This window comes from Neodiprion lecontei, chromosome 2 (assembly GCF_021901455.1).
Source record: "Neodiprion lecontei isolate iyNeoLeco1 chromosome 2, iyNeoLeco1.1, whole genome shotgun sequence".
NCBI lineage: Eukaryota > Metazoa > Arthropoda > Insecta > Hymenoptera > Diprionidae > Neodiprion > Neodiprion lecontei.
Genome location: NC_060261.1, coordinates 4,234,241 through 4,249,944, shown reverse-complemented (window position 1 = coordinate 4,249,944; position 15,704 = coordinate 4,234,241). Strand labels below are relative to the sequence as shown.

At 39.7% G+C, this 15,704-nt stretch overlaps 2 protein-coding genes across 6 annotated transcripts in view; one reads left to right on the top strand and one right to left on the bottom strand.

Annotated features, from left to right (window-relative positions):
- Positions 1-15,704, bottom strand: part of LOC107222729 (diphosphomevalonate decarboxylase) — a 33,294-nt gene that overhangs the window by 1,277 nt on the left and 16,313 nt on the right. The window contains exons 1-9 of one of the 2 annotated variants that reach the window (XM_015662216.2): positions 3,534-3,684; positions 3,045-3,115; positions 2,890-2,957; positions 2,706-2,752; positions 2,468-2,619; positions 2,209-2,376; positions 1,820-2,113; positions 1,572-1,739; positions 1,419-1,487 (exon numbers count right to left, since the gene is read on the bottom strand). In XM_015662216.2, the coding sequence (XP_015517702.2) occupies positions 1,419-1,487; positions 1,572-1,739; positions 1,820-2,113; positions 2,209-2,376; positions 2,468-2,619; positions 2,706-2,752; positions 2,890-2,957; positions 3,045-3,115; positions 3,534-3,585 (1,089 nt within the window). In that variant the 5' untranslated portion in view covers positions 3,586-3,684. Of the gene's footprint in view, positions 1-1,418; positions 1,488-1,571; positions 1,740-1,819; positions 2,114-2,208; positions 2,377-2,467; positions 2,620-2,705; positions 2,753-2,889; positions 2,958-3,044; positions 3,116-3,533; positions 3,685-15,704 lie in introns of those variants that run through there. The other variant, XM_046732021.1, reaches the window with a different exon arrangement.
- The window catches only part of LOC107222735 (carboxyl-terminal PDZ ligand of neuronal nitric oxide synthase protein), a 30,413-nt gene continuing 19,005 nt past the window's right edge, over positions 4,297-15,704 (top strand). For 2 of the 4 annotated variants that reach the window (XM_046732018.1, XM_015662226.2), the window contains exons 1-2: positions 4,297-5,229; positions 13,366-13,516. In XM_046732018.1, coding sequence (XP_046587974.1) covers positions 13,409-13,516 — 108 coding nt within the window. In that variant the 5' untranslated portion in view covers positions 4,297-5,229; positions 13,366-13,408. Of the gene's footprint in view, positions 5,234-13,365; positions 13,517-15,704 lie in introns of all 4 variants that reach the window. The other 2 variants (XM_046732017.1, XM_046732019.1) reach the window with 2 other exon arrangements.

The following is a 15,704-nucleotide window of genomic DNA, read 5'->3' as shown; positions in this document are numbered from 1 at the left end:
TTATTTAAAAATTTTACTCAAATTTTCTTTCCTTGAGCGATAATAGTTCCGTTTCTAATGAGTTTACGACTCTGACGTTTGAAATGAAACGTATGCAAAATCTGAAACCTTGATTATATCATGCGTTTTTTCAAAAATTGCTAATTTGATCTGTGTTGTATTGACCGAATAATTGTTACAGCAAATTGTTGATGATCAATAAACCCAAATGGGTTTTAGAAAGATGAAAACCAAAGCCAATTACCCCGTGTTAACAGATGTTTTCCGTTGTTCTCGGCATTTAATTTTTTTCCCGAAAACTATCATAACGCAAGCCTTGACACTACATCAGCTGAATAGACTATAATACGATAAAAGTTAGCAATATTTGTCCTTAGTCTGCGCTAAAAATAAACCTGACTAAGCATAAGATGAATTGAATATTAAACAACATTCTTCGTCTTATAAGCGTTAATTGATTAATAAGCTGAGAATGTTCTCCGGAATACCATTCGCATTATTCACCTATACTCGAGACAATCAGTTAGTTAGTCCTTGAAGTATAGTTGAAAAATTTTCAATTTTATCAGAAAAAGATTACATGCTTGAGGTATAATTGCTATAAATTAAGATAGGCAAGAATTTGTAGAACGAGAACATGCCGATAAGTATACGCGGTGATGAATCACCCTAAATTACGAAAGATTCGAAAGGAGCAGAGAACAGCGTGTCAGTGCCGACGCAGCGTGGCATTGACTGCTGATAATTGAAGCAATAAAATCGAACACCGGTATTCTTGCGACATTGGGTGTTTAATTATTTTGAATGCGGCTTACCAGCGCTCAGATGCAACGCGCTCATGGTTTTCTCGGCTGATCAGTGCTGGAAGGAAGTATCAACGGGCACTGATTCCTCGATGGTACTAATATTCTATACGACAGCGACGAATTCGGTGCCGACACAACGGTAAAAATGCCAACAACAATGGCCCTTCAATTGATTAAGCGGCTAACGAATTGCGCATGCGCAAGAGCGACCGTGTATCGTTGGTTGCCGCTTGCGCGGTGAAAAATTGACTAATCCCGCGATATTTTACAGGCATTTGACAATAGTCGATAAGTGGGACAAGCTATTTATCGTCGATCTGCCGTTTAACTGAAATCGAAAAATTCGGCTAATGAGACTAATAATATAAGGTTTCCGTGTCAAACAAGATATGCTAAACGATTCTGATTTAGGTGGATCTGAGACTCAATTTGACCACGTAATAGGCGTTCTTAATAAAATATCTTATGTGCGTTTAATTACAAAAAATACATTCGACCCCCGTGGTATTTCATTTCCATTTTTTTTCCCTAAGCTTTCCTCCTCAGTGGTAAACCACTACGATCGAGAAGATGGTCGGCCGCTTCACGCAATATTTTCGGCCCATCACCGACACACGTATGAATGATATATTTCAGTTTTCCCGGACTTTGTCGCTCAGCGTTAATCCGACGTAATAAATCCTGAAATGAATGAAAAGCGATTTAAAAATCGACTTTGTGTTTAGGATGCAAGACTTAGGTAATCGAAAAGAAAATAAAAAGAACCTCCGAAACGGCTGCAGGCTGCACAGGAATGCCTTTAAGATACTCGACGCCGATATCGCCTAGACTAATTGTGGGAAAATAATGGTTTAGAATACTGATAACTTCCGGAACGTCTTTTTCCAAGAGATACAGAGTAGCGTTGGGACCTGCGTCAAAGGTGTAGGCCGCCTGAGAAAATGAAAAAATGAATAAATTCAGGATGAATCCTTCTTTCTCGATATTATTTTCAGAGATCTTGGATGTTTCACCTTCATTTCTCCAGCGGCGGCATTGTACGCGTGAATAAGTTCAACAATAGCGTGAGAAGTGTCGTTCATGTAGACGCAAGGAGGAAAGGTATCGAGGCAAGTGGCGTGAAACTGATTGGAGTCTTTCATCGTGAGTTCCGCAAATTTCGTAAAATCCCTATCAAGTATAGCTTTAGTCATTTCTTCCACTCTCCACGGCACCGAATGTTCAGCCCGGTATTTCAGCAGCTCAGATGTCGCAACGCTCCGCTTCATTCCAATAGCACTGGAAACTTTTTTGGAAGTGTCGTTCACCTGCAGAGCAAAAAGCAATAATTGCACTCAATTCGCACAACAATATCGCAAATATTGTTCATCACTCGCCGCTGACTGTAACCGTGGAGACTTACAACCAAAACAAGGATTCTCATTTCTGGCCAGTGTTCTGGGGCAGCGATCTGCTTAGCTATACTGTCGCTGCCATCCGGTTTAGAGCCCGAATACCAACGTACGAATCCTCCGAAGACGCTGCGGCAAGCGGATCCGGAACCAGAACGTGCAGCCGCGCTGATATCGCCCTGAAATTAGCGATTGATCATATTTATCAAGTTCGGAATTGCCCCGAGGAAAGTTGAGAGGTTTGGAGAGGTTTCCATCCTCGAGACTTACCTCGACATTGTAAAGCCCTGCCAAAGCAGCGACTAAACAGGCGTAACCTGCGGCGCTGGAAGCAAGACCGGCGGCAGTTGGAAAATTATTTTCCGAGCAGATATGAACTTTCCAAGATCCAACGTCACTTCCCAGTTTGGCACGCTTCCTTACTGCGAATGTCATAGTGTTTCGTTTAGTTCCAATATTCGAATATGCATTTTTAGCATGGTTCAGCAGTTACAAATGTGATACTTACTTTCTTTCAAACAGTTTTGCAGTCTCTTATTATCGATGGACTCTTCACTGAAAAATGAAATCCAACATATCGGGGTATGAGTTTGAAATTTTTAGCTGGATTTATAAAAGTCGAATTAAGAATTGATTCAGTTGCAGGGACTAGCTACTTGAAAAATAAACGGTAAATAAGGGTTCACCTTTACCTTCCGTTTAGCCAGATGCGATCTTCCTTGAAATCTGCGCTCGTCATTACTGTGGTTTTTGCGCAGAGCTAAAAAATAGTTTATTCGCAAGTATTATTTATGCGCATAATCTGAGTATCAAAAATCATAATATTCGAATCGGAAAATAGATTTACGTGATCGGTGTGTAGCGTTGCGCTGAGAGAATCATTGATTGGCAAAATTAAATCCTCGTCTCGTTTTCCCCCTGAAAATAAATTCATTCGATAAATAATTATCAACATTACAATGGAATTACATTTACTGCATTAAAAATACCTATATGTACAACGGATAATTGAAAACTGTTTTCGAGATTCTGTGACAAATTTCTAGAGAATTTTAAATACAACAACGGCAGGTATTTTTGTTCAGTTTAATCTATTCTTTACTAGTTTAAGCCACCTTTTAGGTCACTCACGATACTGTTATTCTAATTTCACACATCGCAAGTTTCAGTTCGCTCTATCTTCACATAACTGTTTATGCAAGTGAACGCTTATCTATACCTATAGCTGATAATAACGGGCCGATGTAATTTTTCTAGCCCCGACTACATATGTCCTGGAATCTCACAGTCTAAACCTCATCGCTAATAATTTAAACCGACTAATTTTCGTACTTACAATACTTAATTACGGCAATATTTACAGGTGCTATGCAAGTCACGACATTCATTGTTAAAAAGAGGGTGAAATTTTGCCGCCGCGTCGCAAGAATTAAAATACAACAATAGGCGTTAACCTTATCCACTCAAATGCCAAAACTGCGGCGCACCATGAACAACGTAAAATAAACTAACCGCAAGATGGGTAAGTCGATGGCATATTAATCAAGTATAGGCATAGCGCCCTCTGATAGAACATTTTCGAAATACGACAAGTATCGTCATCTCTCATCGTCGAAAGAAACTACGAAAATTTCCGCGCCCTCGATTCAACTTATTTAAATAGAAAACTATCTGTAAATTTTGGTTTATATCAACCTGTTTTAGATTTTCGTTGATGAGCTGATTTTTCCCATTATTTAAAATACTATTCTTGAAAAAACATAAAATGAAAAGAATAATGTGCAGAGATACAATAATTTTTTAAACACGAATAACATACTAGCGAAACTCATAAAATTCTATCCATGCATATTTGATCGTTGATTTCACTGTTCCTGAAATGTAACTGTTCGAAAAAACTGAAAAATAGCGGAAATTCAGACTGACCGTCGAACTTGGAGTTCGGAAATCGTTAAACAAAAAATGAAACGCGCTGTAGGAGCTAGACTGGTCCTGGAATATTGACCGCGGGAGAGTTTGTCAGTTCGAATCACAGATGGAGCTTTAAAGAGAAAGATGCACGCTCAGGGTTCCCGCTTTGTGATTACAGCCGGTTTTCAGTGCGATGCCGGTTCCGCTCAGGACGGGGATGTATCTTCGAGGTGCGTTCCCGTAGAAGCGTGCATTTAGAATCTCGCGTGGCCAAGCTGTCGATCCGTATAATTAAAAACAATTTCAAGTATGTCATTGACGAGATTAAAGTTCACCTGGACATCCGCACGTTATTATAAATAAATCAAGAGTACAGTGTATGCATAAATAAATCTTCAAACGGCAAAATTCCCGCAACAATTTCCATCGCGTTGGAGATTTCGGTACAGTATGATATAAAACATTTGAAATCCATCATTTTGTGAAAAATAGAAATTTGCGGCGGCTGAATGTGCGGTGTCGACGATATTAAAAAATTCAAAGAATGTAGTTTTCACCATAATATCGAACAATCGTAAAGGACGGTAGTAGAAAAAAAAAAGAAGAAAAGAAAAAAAAAGTGTACGATCCTTGACATTCCTTTCTAAACCTGTATAACGTACAAGGTATAATATATGCCTGTATAACATATTAGTGGAAATTAACAGCACGTGTATTATAAAAAACGCAAATAATTGACGCACGTGTGGTGCCCGCGAAGCTCGATAAAATCGCGTAAACTGGTATCGTAAATTCATTGACACAGTCGGTTTCGGATACATTACAAGTTCGAAGCGTGCGACACGAAACGCGGCGAGGAAAACCTGATTTCGAAGCTGGGGCTTCGGCGAGTAAAAAGCGCTCCAGCATCACCATCGCCGTCATCGTCGTCATCGTCATCGTCGTATCTGGCGAGGTGCATTATCCTCGACCGTGTGTGTATCGTGCGGTGTGCGGTCGTTACGGCCGACCTACGGCACCGCGGCACTGTCATCTGCTTTCGGAGAAGGGTGCGGATACCGACGTGTAAAAGTTGTGTGATGGGATCTTGGTGTGCGCTCAGCGCCAGGATACGTGGATGTGTAGGTATACCTCCGACACGATTTAACGCTGATCCTGTCCCACTCACTCTCCTCCTACCTTCGTATTCCTACGTGGTTCGACTCGCTTTCGCATGAAACGCGTTTTACGGAATCGAGACGATCGGACCACGCGCCCGCCACGCGAGCTTCGCGTTTTGAATACAAGATTGAAGTTCGCAACGTTACGAGAATGAAGTTGGTAACCTTACCGTAACGATCCGCGTTTAGGAAGGATCGTTAATCGATTCGCATCTTCGCGACTTTTCGAAATTTAGTAAAACATTGCAATGAAGAAAGTATCCGACAATTCTGAAGAGCCGATTTCTTGAAAGTCGTCCTAAAATTGGATAATAATCGTTCTTTCTTCTCACGGAACGTTACGTTAACGCTGCTAACTTCAGCCTCGTGAAACTTTAGCAGCGAAATGTGTCAAACTTTTTGAAAATAGATAAATGCAGTTCAGTATTATCCTCGTGATTCCATAAAAGTGTGGAAAGTTAAAGATTACATCTGTAATCACATTGAAGTTAGTAACGTTATCGCAACGATTCATGCTGAGGAAAAACCGTTACTTCGTTATTTTCGAACTGTTTGAAATTCAGTAAACATTAATAAAACGAAATATAATCATATTTTCCAATCCTGGTTCCTTAAAAATCGTTGTAAAAAAATAAGAAAAGTGACTTCTTCTCCACGTTTCGTTACGATAACGTTACGATAATCTGTTACCAACTTCGGAACACTCGTTTCAAACATAATTCGATTATTCTTTCACTGACAAAATGCACACGCGATATATTCGTACCCTACTAAGCACGTGTGTGCATGTGTGTGTATAACTTTTTGTTTACTTCTAACTTGTAGAATTTATTATTTCAGTGTTCATATAATACGAAAGGTATTACAAAAGTCTATACGTACAGTTGAGAAATTTTCGATACAGGTAATACATGAAAAAAGTCTGACAATGAGTCAGCTGTATAAAACTGAAAGAAAAAACCGCGGGAAGATACATATTCACAAATATATACAACGATATACATATATATGCGTGTAGATATTTATATGCATATTATATACATCTAATATTTGGCTTGTTTCTCAAAATCATCAATCACTCGGTGATCTCGTCATGTGAAGCGTTCTTGGCGTCTATAAGCTCGTTAAAAATCGCAGCAACTATCTCGCATTTAAGCAAAAGCTCCATAGCCCGGTGCGTATAAGCATCGATATACGAATATATATGCGTGTGTACATATATATAGATAGATACATATGTCCGTTTGATTTTAATTTTAATTTTCCCCTCGCGTCGTTCGGGTTTGTTTTCAGTTTTACACGGGGTCACCGTCGTCGTCGCAGGTCCAAAGGCTTACGTAACTGACTATTATACCAACCGGGTGGATGGACGTATAGACTGCATATATATATATATATAATACGAGAAGATAAAATAAAACGCTTTCAAATGTCAGGAGCAAACGTTACAGATATAGAGGAGAATCGATCAGGTGATCGCGGTTCACCTATAAACATCAGGCTGAAGTTAGTAACGTTAAAACGCGACGAAACATTGAAAGAAAATATTACTATTTTGTAAGTTTATGGTGACTTTGAAGTAGTCAAGTTTTCAAAATACGAAATGCATTATCCCTTATTACGATAACGATTAACGAATAACGATTTCGATTCGCGGAGAGGAAAAACCGTTACTTGTCAATTTTCGTACAGTTTGAAGTTCGGTAAATCGTTTCTAAAAGGAAATTTACTGATATTTAAGAAAACAGTGATTGTTTCTCAACGTTTCGAAATGGATTCCAAATCGAAGCTCGTTAATAATTGCAATAAAGTTAGCAACTTCAGCCTGATCTATAAACGCGTCCGACGCGTTTTCGGGCCAAACAATTAATGATCAGCGGTGTATCCGTTATTACAGGGATGCCCGAAATAAGCGAATCTCATTACGTACAACGCACACCTACACGCTATTCGATATATTTTTCAAATCGCGCGTCACGCGGCCTCAAGGTTCGCGGCTTATAGCCGCGCGTTTCGAGTGCGGGGGCGGGTTCGGTTTGAATCTCCGGCAAACTAGGCGCGGGATCGCGATTCTGCGAATTCCCGGTGATCGCATTAGCTGATCGCCTCTCAGTCGTCCGGCAACGGCGATTTTCCACTTTCACCGCCACCTCGCCGCTACGCGTCGAACTGTGCAGCTGCGGAATAGCTAGGCAAGCTTTATTCGCTGCACCCAACTCGATCCGCTCGTTTTAGCGAATCTTTTACAGGGTTTCAACCGTGACTCACGAGCTCCGACAAAACCGTTACGCTCTCATGCGAGTCGAGAGTATTAATCGCGGGCTGAAGTTTGTTACGTTATTGTAATGATGCATCTCCAGGGAAAAACTTTTGGATTACCGGAAATTCGGCAAACCGTTGATACAGTATCGATAATCTCAGTAATTTTGTATCTTCAACGTCTTCGGTTATTCTACAGAAGCCTACCACGCTGGACTTTTTTCTTTCTTTTTTTTTTTTTTGTACCGCGACTATTTTCAAACATATCAATCACGTGTGATATCTTTCAACGTTTATATCATGTAATGTTGCAATGCGATATTAAGAACACCAACAAATATATAATATTTATCTGCCGAAATTATATCGTTTCTTTGTTTTTTGTTTTTTTTTTTCTTCTTTTGTCATTCTCGATTTATTCCCTCTTTTCGGACCAAACAAAACGAATTGAACAACAGCTTACTTTTTTTTTCTTTTTTTTTTTAACGATTTCAAATAGATTTCGGCACCGATCAAGCTAAAAATTTGAAATAATTCACACGCTGTTTTTTTTTCGTCATTATCTATTGATTCCAGGGGTGAGAAGCATATGTTGGAAATAATTGACGATCGCCCGAACGTATGTAATTATAAAATATCGAATTATGCGGCGTTGAATTCGTTCTTTAAGAATAATTCTCCAAGCTCCTCATGGTGCGGCTGTGATATCGTGACGCTCTCGGTCTTTGGGAATTCTTCCTATACCTAAGTATATGCAACCATAACTGATACTGGTTTGTCTACACAAGGATGAATCAGGCACGTAGCAGGGAGCGAGGATCGAGCCGAGTTGACCGCATATGGAAATCTCGAGTACAATGGTCTCTAAGGTATTCTACTCGGCACCTCGGAAGTCGATGGAAATACCTTAAAATATATCCCGAGTTCAGTTCTCCTTCAACGTTTTCATTCGAGTAATTATTCGCAGATTACTCGACCGATTTCGCTCGAATTTTAACCTGCAGTCCTGAATCGAAAGAAGCCAAACTAATTGACGCAAGTTTCTTCATCTTAAGGGTATGCGGTACTCCTACCCTTGCCGACCGAGCATACTCACCCCTTTTCTTCCCATTTTAAATAAACAAATGAACGGAACTTTCTTCAATTCGGCTACGAAAGAGCGATGTACCGTCGAAATTTCAACTCTTTATGTTCACTTGCTTGTTTAATACAGGAAGTAAAATGGTGAGTTTGCTCGGTCGGTAAGGGTAGGAGTACCGCATACCCTTAAAAGGTTCATTAGTTTCGAAGATCTATCGCCGACGGAGAAAAATATGCATTTTTCCAAATATTCGCACGTTCGAAGGACAGCTCAACCGTTTTCGCTCAAAATTTATTTAGTTCCAAATTTACAATTCAAAAAATCCGTTAACCTAACGTCGGGATCGTATTACGATAACGACTACACAGGGAAAAAAAAGAAACAAATTTGAATACCCTGCGAGCGGAAGTCTGAAAACGATCGTAGGTGAAAACCGAGCTTTTTTCAAGTCAATAATGATCATGCCGGAAGTTAGTAAAGTTATCGTAACGATTTATGCCGAGAAAAAACTGTTATCTCGCGACTTTGGAATTGTTTGAAAAATTGTAAATTTCAATAAAAACAAGACACAGGCTAATATATCCTGAAATCTTAGTTCCTTTAACGTAATTGCAAAAATATAAGAAACTCATCATATTTTTCCTCGTGAAAAATGCACTGAGAAAAATTTCATTTAACCGGTATTAAAAATTTCTCTCAAGAGGGTTATAATCCGAAAGTGTACCCAAAGAAAAGTGCAGGGGCAGCAAGGCGATGTTTTCTACGAGCACCGGGCCTGTCGGTAGAATCGAGGCATTAAAAAAAGAAAGGGATAGGAAGAGGGCCCGACGCGCGTTGTTTTACCTTTTCCCTGCTGGGTCCGGGGACCGGGTACCGGCAGGGGAGAGGAGGGAGGAAAGCAGCCGTGAAGCTCCCTCCACACCGAGCCGGCTTGACCGCCGCGGCGAGGTCATCGTGCACCGTAGAGATCAACAAACGACCGGGTCTCTTTGTCTGTGTCTGATGCAGTTGGTGCACTCGGTGCGCGGCCGACTTCGGGCGAAGCGAAGTCGAAGCGAAGGCGAAGCGAGGGCGAAGCGAGGGCGAAGCGAGGGCGAAGCGAGGGCGAAGCTCCGACAAGCGGACACGTCGTCGGTTGATGCACCTTGCAGCACGCGATAGATATCCGTCCATTCCGTCCATCCATCCACTCCCGAAGGGTCTCGACGCCTCTGCGTACGATTTGTACGTGACCCGAGGATTCGAGCTCGAGGATGGGATGAATTAGCGGAAACGCGGTGAAACATGCAGATCACGTTCCGGGGTGTCGACCTGCCGAGATGCGGGAAAACGCGGCGTTTTCTTTCAATCGCATACGTAACGCAAGGTTCGTAATTCGAATCAACGTGACTGCTTTTTCATTGCTGCAGAAAATTGAAATTTGCTCGGATTCGAACTGCGATCGTTTTCCAGGGTGGCGACATACCGGGAAAAGTCGGGGAATTATGACGGATCGTAAGGAAAAAGTTTTTAATTTTTTTTATAAATCCTTTTCGAACTTCGGCTATGCGTCGCAAATTCAGTTAGGCTAACTTTCGGTAATCGTATCGTTCGATTTCTAATTTTTTGTACGAAACGATGCGATACTTGGTGCTTTTTTAAATCCACATTTATATATTTAAGGCGCACAACTTCTCGAGCTTTTGGTCGTAAAGGCTGACCAACATTACCTAAGTTTCGTGGGAAAACTTCAGGGAATTCTGAAATTACGAGCAAAATTGACGCCACGCTGTTTTTCTTCAGTATTTTGTCATGCCGTAAACGCTGTAATATACGAACTGCAATTCCGGACAATTGTATACGTTCTTGAACGAGAATCGCAACTGATTGTAAATTTAAATTCGTATATATCGAGCTATAAAATTATTCGTTGGAAAACGCTTAACAATATTAGTACCTACGGTTAAATGGATGTAACCGTTTGAATGTTCGTCACATATACGTTTACAATACATACGAAAATACACGCGAAGGGTCAATAAAGTGTGGAGAAAATTTTGTAATGCATGGAACTACGGGGAGAAAAAAAGAATTCATTCAGAATGAAATTATATTATACAGTCGTTATTGTAACTTGTAAACGTTTCGATTCGACTGGCACCAAGTGCCATTGTTTTCCTGAAAGTTTAAAAATTAAAAGATTCAACGCTGGCTCGTATTATCTATTTGTTAGACAGAGTGTAATTTAGCGACCAGCTGTTTAATGAAACCGAATAGAAAAGAAGTTGGAAAATTTGACGCAAGATATGGGATAAGTATAATGAACCCGGAAATGGATAGTAAAACACCCGTGCAAGTGTATTTGTACAAGTGTATACTGAGAGAAATTTTTATCTTCGCTTACCGCTCAGTCCTCAATTATTTTCATTTTTTACCACAATCGAAAAATATAGCTCCAGGTAGAAAAAGAAAATTAGTTCTCTAGCCGTTACCGGAAAGTCTAGTATCCGTTGCTATTCTTTATCATTACGATCACCGTTGCTATATTTTCTTGCAACTGTTGCGAAAATTTAACGCTCGCGCAACGACAAACTGACGTTAAAGCCTTGTTTAACTAAAAAAGTAGAGTAAACATCAGAAACCGATTTCGCGTTGCAATAACCAAAAAAGGATCGACGATAGCGCAAAATGGTTAGGCGTACCTCGTTTTTCGTAATCCCAACAATAATCAAACAATTTTTTTAACGATGCCTGTCTTACTAAATTTTTTTAGCAACTGTAACAAATGAAATTTTTTTCAGTTTATGTACTACGCGATAAGAAATGAGGGGAAAAAAAGAGAGAGACAAAATTTACCCCGATCACCTAACGGCTTCCTCCCCCGCAGCCAGTGTCGTCTTTTCTTACCTAACCGATGCCGTAGAAAGTCGCCGAGTGTGTGTGTTTCCGTAATCAACGAATAACGGTAATCGAAATAACGACGAAGGATGTAGACAGAAATACAAAGAGATAGATGGTCGCAGTATAACTTCGGAAAAACCACGAGGTTGAAGTCAGTGATGTTAATCATAACGCAGCGATGCATGTTCAAGGAAAATGCTTCAGAGTTGTCCGTGAAATTAAAATAGTAAACCATGAAAATCCAAATTCCTATCCCTCGAAATAATTCCAAGATAGCTGAGTATAAAGAAACGATTTTTTCCAAAATCCTTCGTTACGTTTCAAAAAAACGTTTCTTAACGTGAAATATCTGGATTTTCATTCGTACTCGTCGGTCATACGATCGATATTATCGTCATTAATAATTGTAAGTGTTTGAAATTAAGCTTTGAAAAATTTTCAAAACGAACGGAACGACTTCGACGGTGAAAATAACGAAGCTAAAAATCGTGAGCCAAATTAGTTACTTCGAGGGTCGAACCTAGGCTGAGTCGGCACGGAATGCCCCATATATGTACATATATATATATACATATTTAAGGCGCGCTGCAGACTCGCAATCAACAGAAAGGGTAGAGTTTCCGTATACCTGGAATTCGGAGTGGTGATGCAGGTGGTCCAACTAGCGGCACGGATTCGGAACTTGCTTGAGAGAGGAGAGGAGAGGAGAGGAGAGGAGAGAGCAGGTGGCCGTATCTGGATCGGGAATCAAAGGTCCCGACATGCTCCGAATTTTTTTTTTTTTTTTTTTTTTTTTGTAACAAGTACCGAAAGAAAAATTGTCGTATAACCTGGAGGAAGTAGGAAAATGTTTAGAGATCGCTACCCATCATTTTTTTATTTTTTGTTTACTTTTATGTGGACACCTTACGGATTTATACATATAATATATTGGTTTATTTTTTTTTCGAATCGTGGTCCAATTAATCATTGATGATAATTAACGTAAGTCTGCATCGGTCGAGCAATTATCCCTGCAGCTGTTGGCGAACGAACGAATAAAGAACGTATCGTGCCTCGTTGTTCCTTGTTGTTATACCTACGTTATATGTCCGATGTACGTATTACCTGTGCGCGAAAATGAGAAACCTTGAGAAACTCGGCTGCACTGACCATTACAGAAAAACTACGATTTATATTTTACGAGATGTGAAAACCGTTACAGGAATCGACGTTATGTACATTGTACATACATCGATTCGTGGGAAATGACGCAATAAAATCATCATCGTTAAATCAGTCAATCAGTAGTGTACAATTAAGATATCGCATCAAAACGCGATAAAAATACGTACCACGATGTATAATTACATGTACAGAAATTTCACGTTCTTTTCTTTTCGCTTCGTAATCTCGCTTCAGGTTTCGAAACAATTTGATATGAAATATTGACGTGCGATCTTCAAAAGCACGGTTAACCGACGTAATAATATCGCCTCGGCGTAAAATTTTTCTACGATCACGTATTTCTTTCTCCTCAAACTCCGATATGTATTTTACCTTCACGAAACATCTCTCTTATACCTTGTGCACGAATTATACCACGTCTACATCCTTTCCATCCTTTACATCCTAATCTAATCGGCTCCCATAAGCTTCCAGTCGAGTTCTCAGCCACGTGCGTTCAACGTACGTACATTTACGTACTCTTATATGCATATATATATACATATATATATATCTATTATTATACCCTCTTTGTTTATTGTCAGAGCGCACGTGTCGGCGAATGCATGCATGCGGATTTATTCTGAAACCCCTTTGCTTGTAATACCGTATACAGCATACATATGTATATATATATATATATATCTTTGTATGTGCTCTATATATTTCAGCGGAGTTAAGCGTTGAAAATCGGATGCATCAGCGGGGCCAAGGATGCCCTCGAAGAAGCAGTATAACCTCGTTCACAATGACGATTACGACACGAGAATCCCGCTTCACAGCGAAGAGGCTTTTCACCGCGGTATCGTCTTTCACGCAAAGGTAAATGATACAGGGATAATGTATATATATATATCTATATAAGAGGAATAATCTTGCGGGCAACAAGAATAATCACGTGGATGATAATGATAATAATAATAATAATATTAATAATAATATCAGAGCCCCGCAGCGACGGATTCAAAGGGACCGGTTCTTTTCTTCCGAATAAAGTCATCCAGCAGCTCCCCTTATTCATTCAATTCGCGGTTCACCGGAAAGTATTCGTATCGTACATGACGTTCGCTCAAGATCGGTAAGACGCTTTTTAAACCGCGGCGCAGCTCGCTCAACTTTGTGCGAAATACGTTACCTGGTGTAAATGATTGACCGTTAGTCGATTTTTCAATTTCAAATAAAGAGCTTACCGACTGAAACCGGTTGCAACACCGTGCGAGGTAGTGAAAGAAGAAAAAAATTCAAAAGATATCGGTGTGTACGTAAGTAATGTATTCGGTTCATCGAATTTTCTGAAATAAGAAAGTTTCACGGAACGAACAATTTCTGATTTTCATCTATACGTGTATCCGTATAAAGCATTGCTGTTCGATTAATCGTTTTTCGAATTAATCGATCGACCAACGGTTTCGATTCACGCAACGATTGACCCGCGGAATTGTTATACTAGACAAGTTCGATTAATCGAAACCGTCGATCAATCGTTCAATTTATTGAAAATCGATTGATCGCACAGCGCTAGTATCTAACTATATGCTACGAATTGTATAAGACACAGATGGACGTATATTTACGCGTAAAAGTCGTTAACAATCTTCTAACCGAAAGAATTGTCGAACGAGATGCTGCAGCATCCTTATTATTACGTCTGTAGCGAGAAATACGTTTCGTCTTAAGCCGCGAGAGAAATTCTACGACGTCTAAAGAATTTCGTGCATCTTTCGACCTACCGACAGACTTGCGTCTAACATGTTATACGCAAGAAACTCGAAGTCTGTCGACGAAGACTAAACAATCGTTGCACGTACTCGTCGCGTGTATAGATTATACTTTTGTGCGTGTGTGTGTGCGCGTTAGTTGGACGTTAGTTCGTTGTGCGGTATATTGATTTAGGAAGGAGAGAAAGACCGGAAGAGATAGGCAGTTGTTCTTTACGCTTCCTTTTTTCCATCTCATTTGTTTCTCTCGTCTCGTCTTGTTTTCAGCTCTTTTCTTCTTTCTACGCGGCAACGGTTTCGAGATGATAGGTATATACCTACTAGCCCGTTGACGAAGCGACGTTATTCACACCTCTCGACGCAAGCTGCGGTTTTTTTTTTTTTTCTCCAAATGAATTATATAAATTTCTAAATCACAATTGCGATTTTTTCCCGATCTTTGGTACGTCTTCTTTTTGTTCTAATTCTTCTTCTTCTTCTTCTTCTTCTTCTTCTTCTTCTCCTCCTTCTCCTTCTTCGGTGAAAATCGAAACTGCTGTTCATAGGCGCGTAGTTGAGCTTGGATGTTGAGTTTTTCTTTTTAATTTTATAAAGAGACTTTGCCATACGCGGATCGGTGAGAAACCACGCGACGAATAAGAAGAAGTAGACGAACAAGAAGAAGAGGAAAAGATATTTTTGGATACCGTAGAGGCAGCGACGCTGTGACGTCACACTGCACGTGTTTATTTCAGTAGCTCTCATTCTGGGGTGGAAAAAAGAGGGAAATTGGTAAGAGAAAGTTTTCAGGCTTTGTCTTTCCCGCGTCATTGCATGTAATAAATTCATACACGTGTAACAATCGCAATAAACAGTTAAAATATATGTATTAGGGCGGTCCAAAAAAATCAATTGTTCGTTGTTTTTTTTTTTTTCCTTGTCTATCAAAGTCACACGTTTAATACTCGTAAGAATAGGAAATAAGACGCGCCTGTTATAAGCTCTTGACGTTAGTATTCAGTGATTCCGGAACGCAATCTTCTATTTTCCATTAAATTAATAAACAAACACGCGAAAATAATTTTAGTTTTATCTGAATTTTGTAACTCAGTAACGAGGCAACGTACACAAATGTCCGATACATATTATTTTGCAGGGAATTCAATGCTGTGCAAAAAAAAACGGTCTCTTATAATTTTTCGAATTTGATTTTTTTTTTTTTTTTCGTTCCCTTAGCAAAAAACGATAGCGCAAAATTACGCGTACCTCATTTTTCGTAATTCCAACAACATTCAAACGGTTTTTTTAACCAT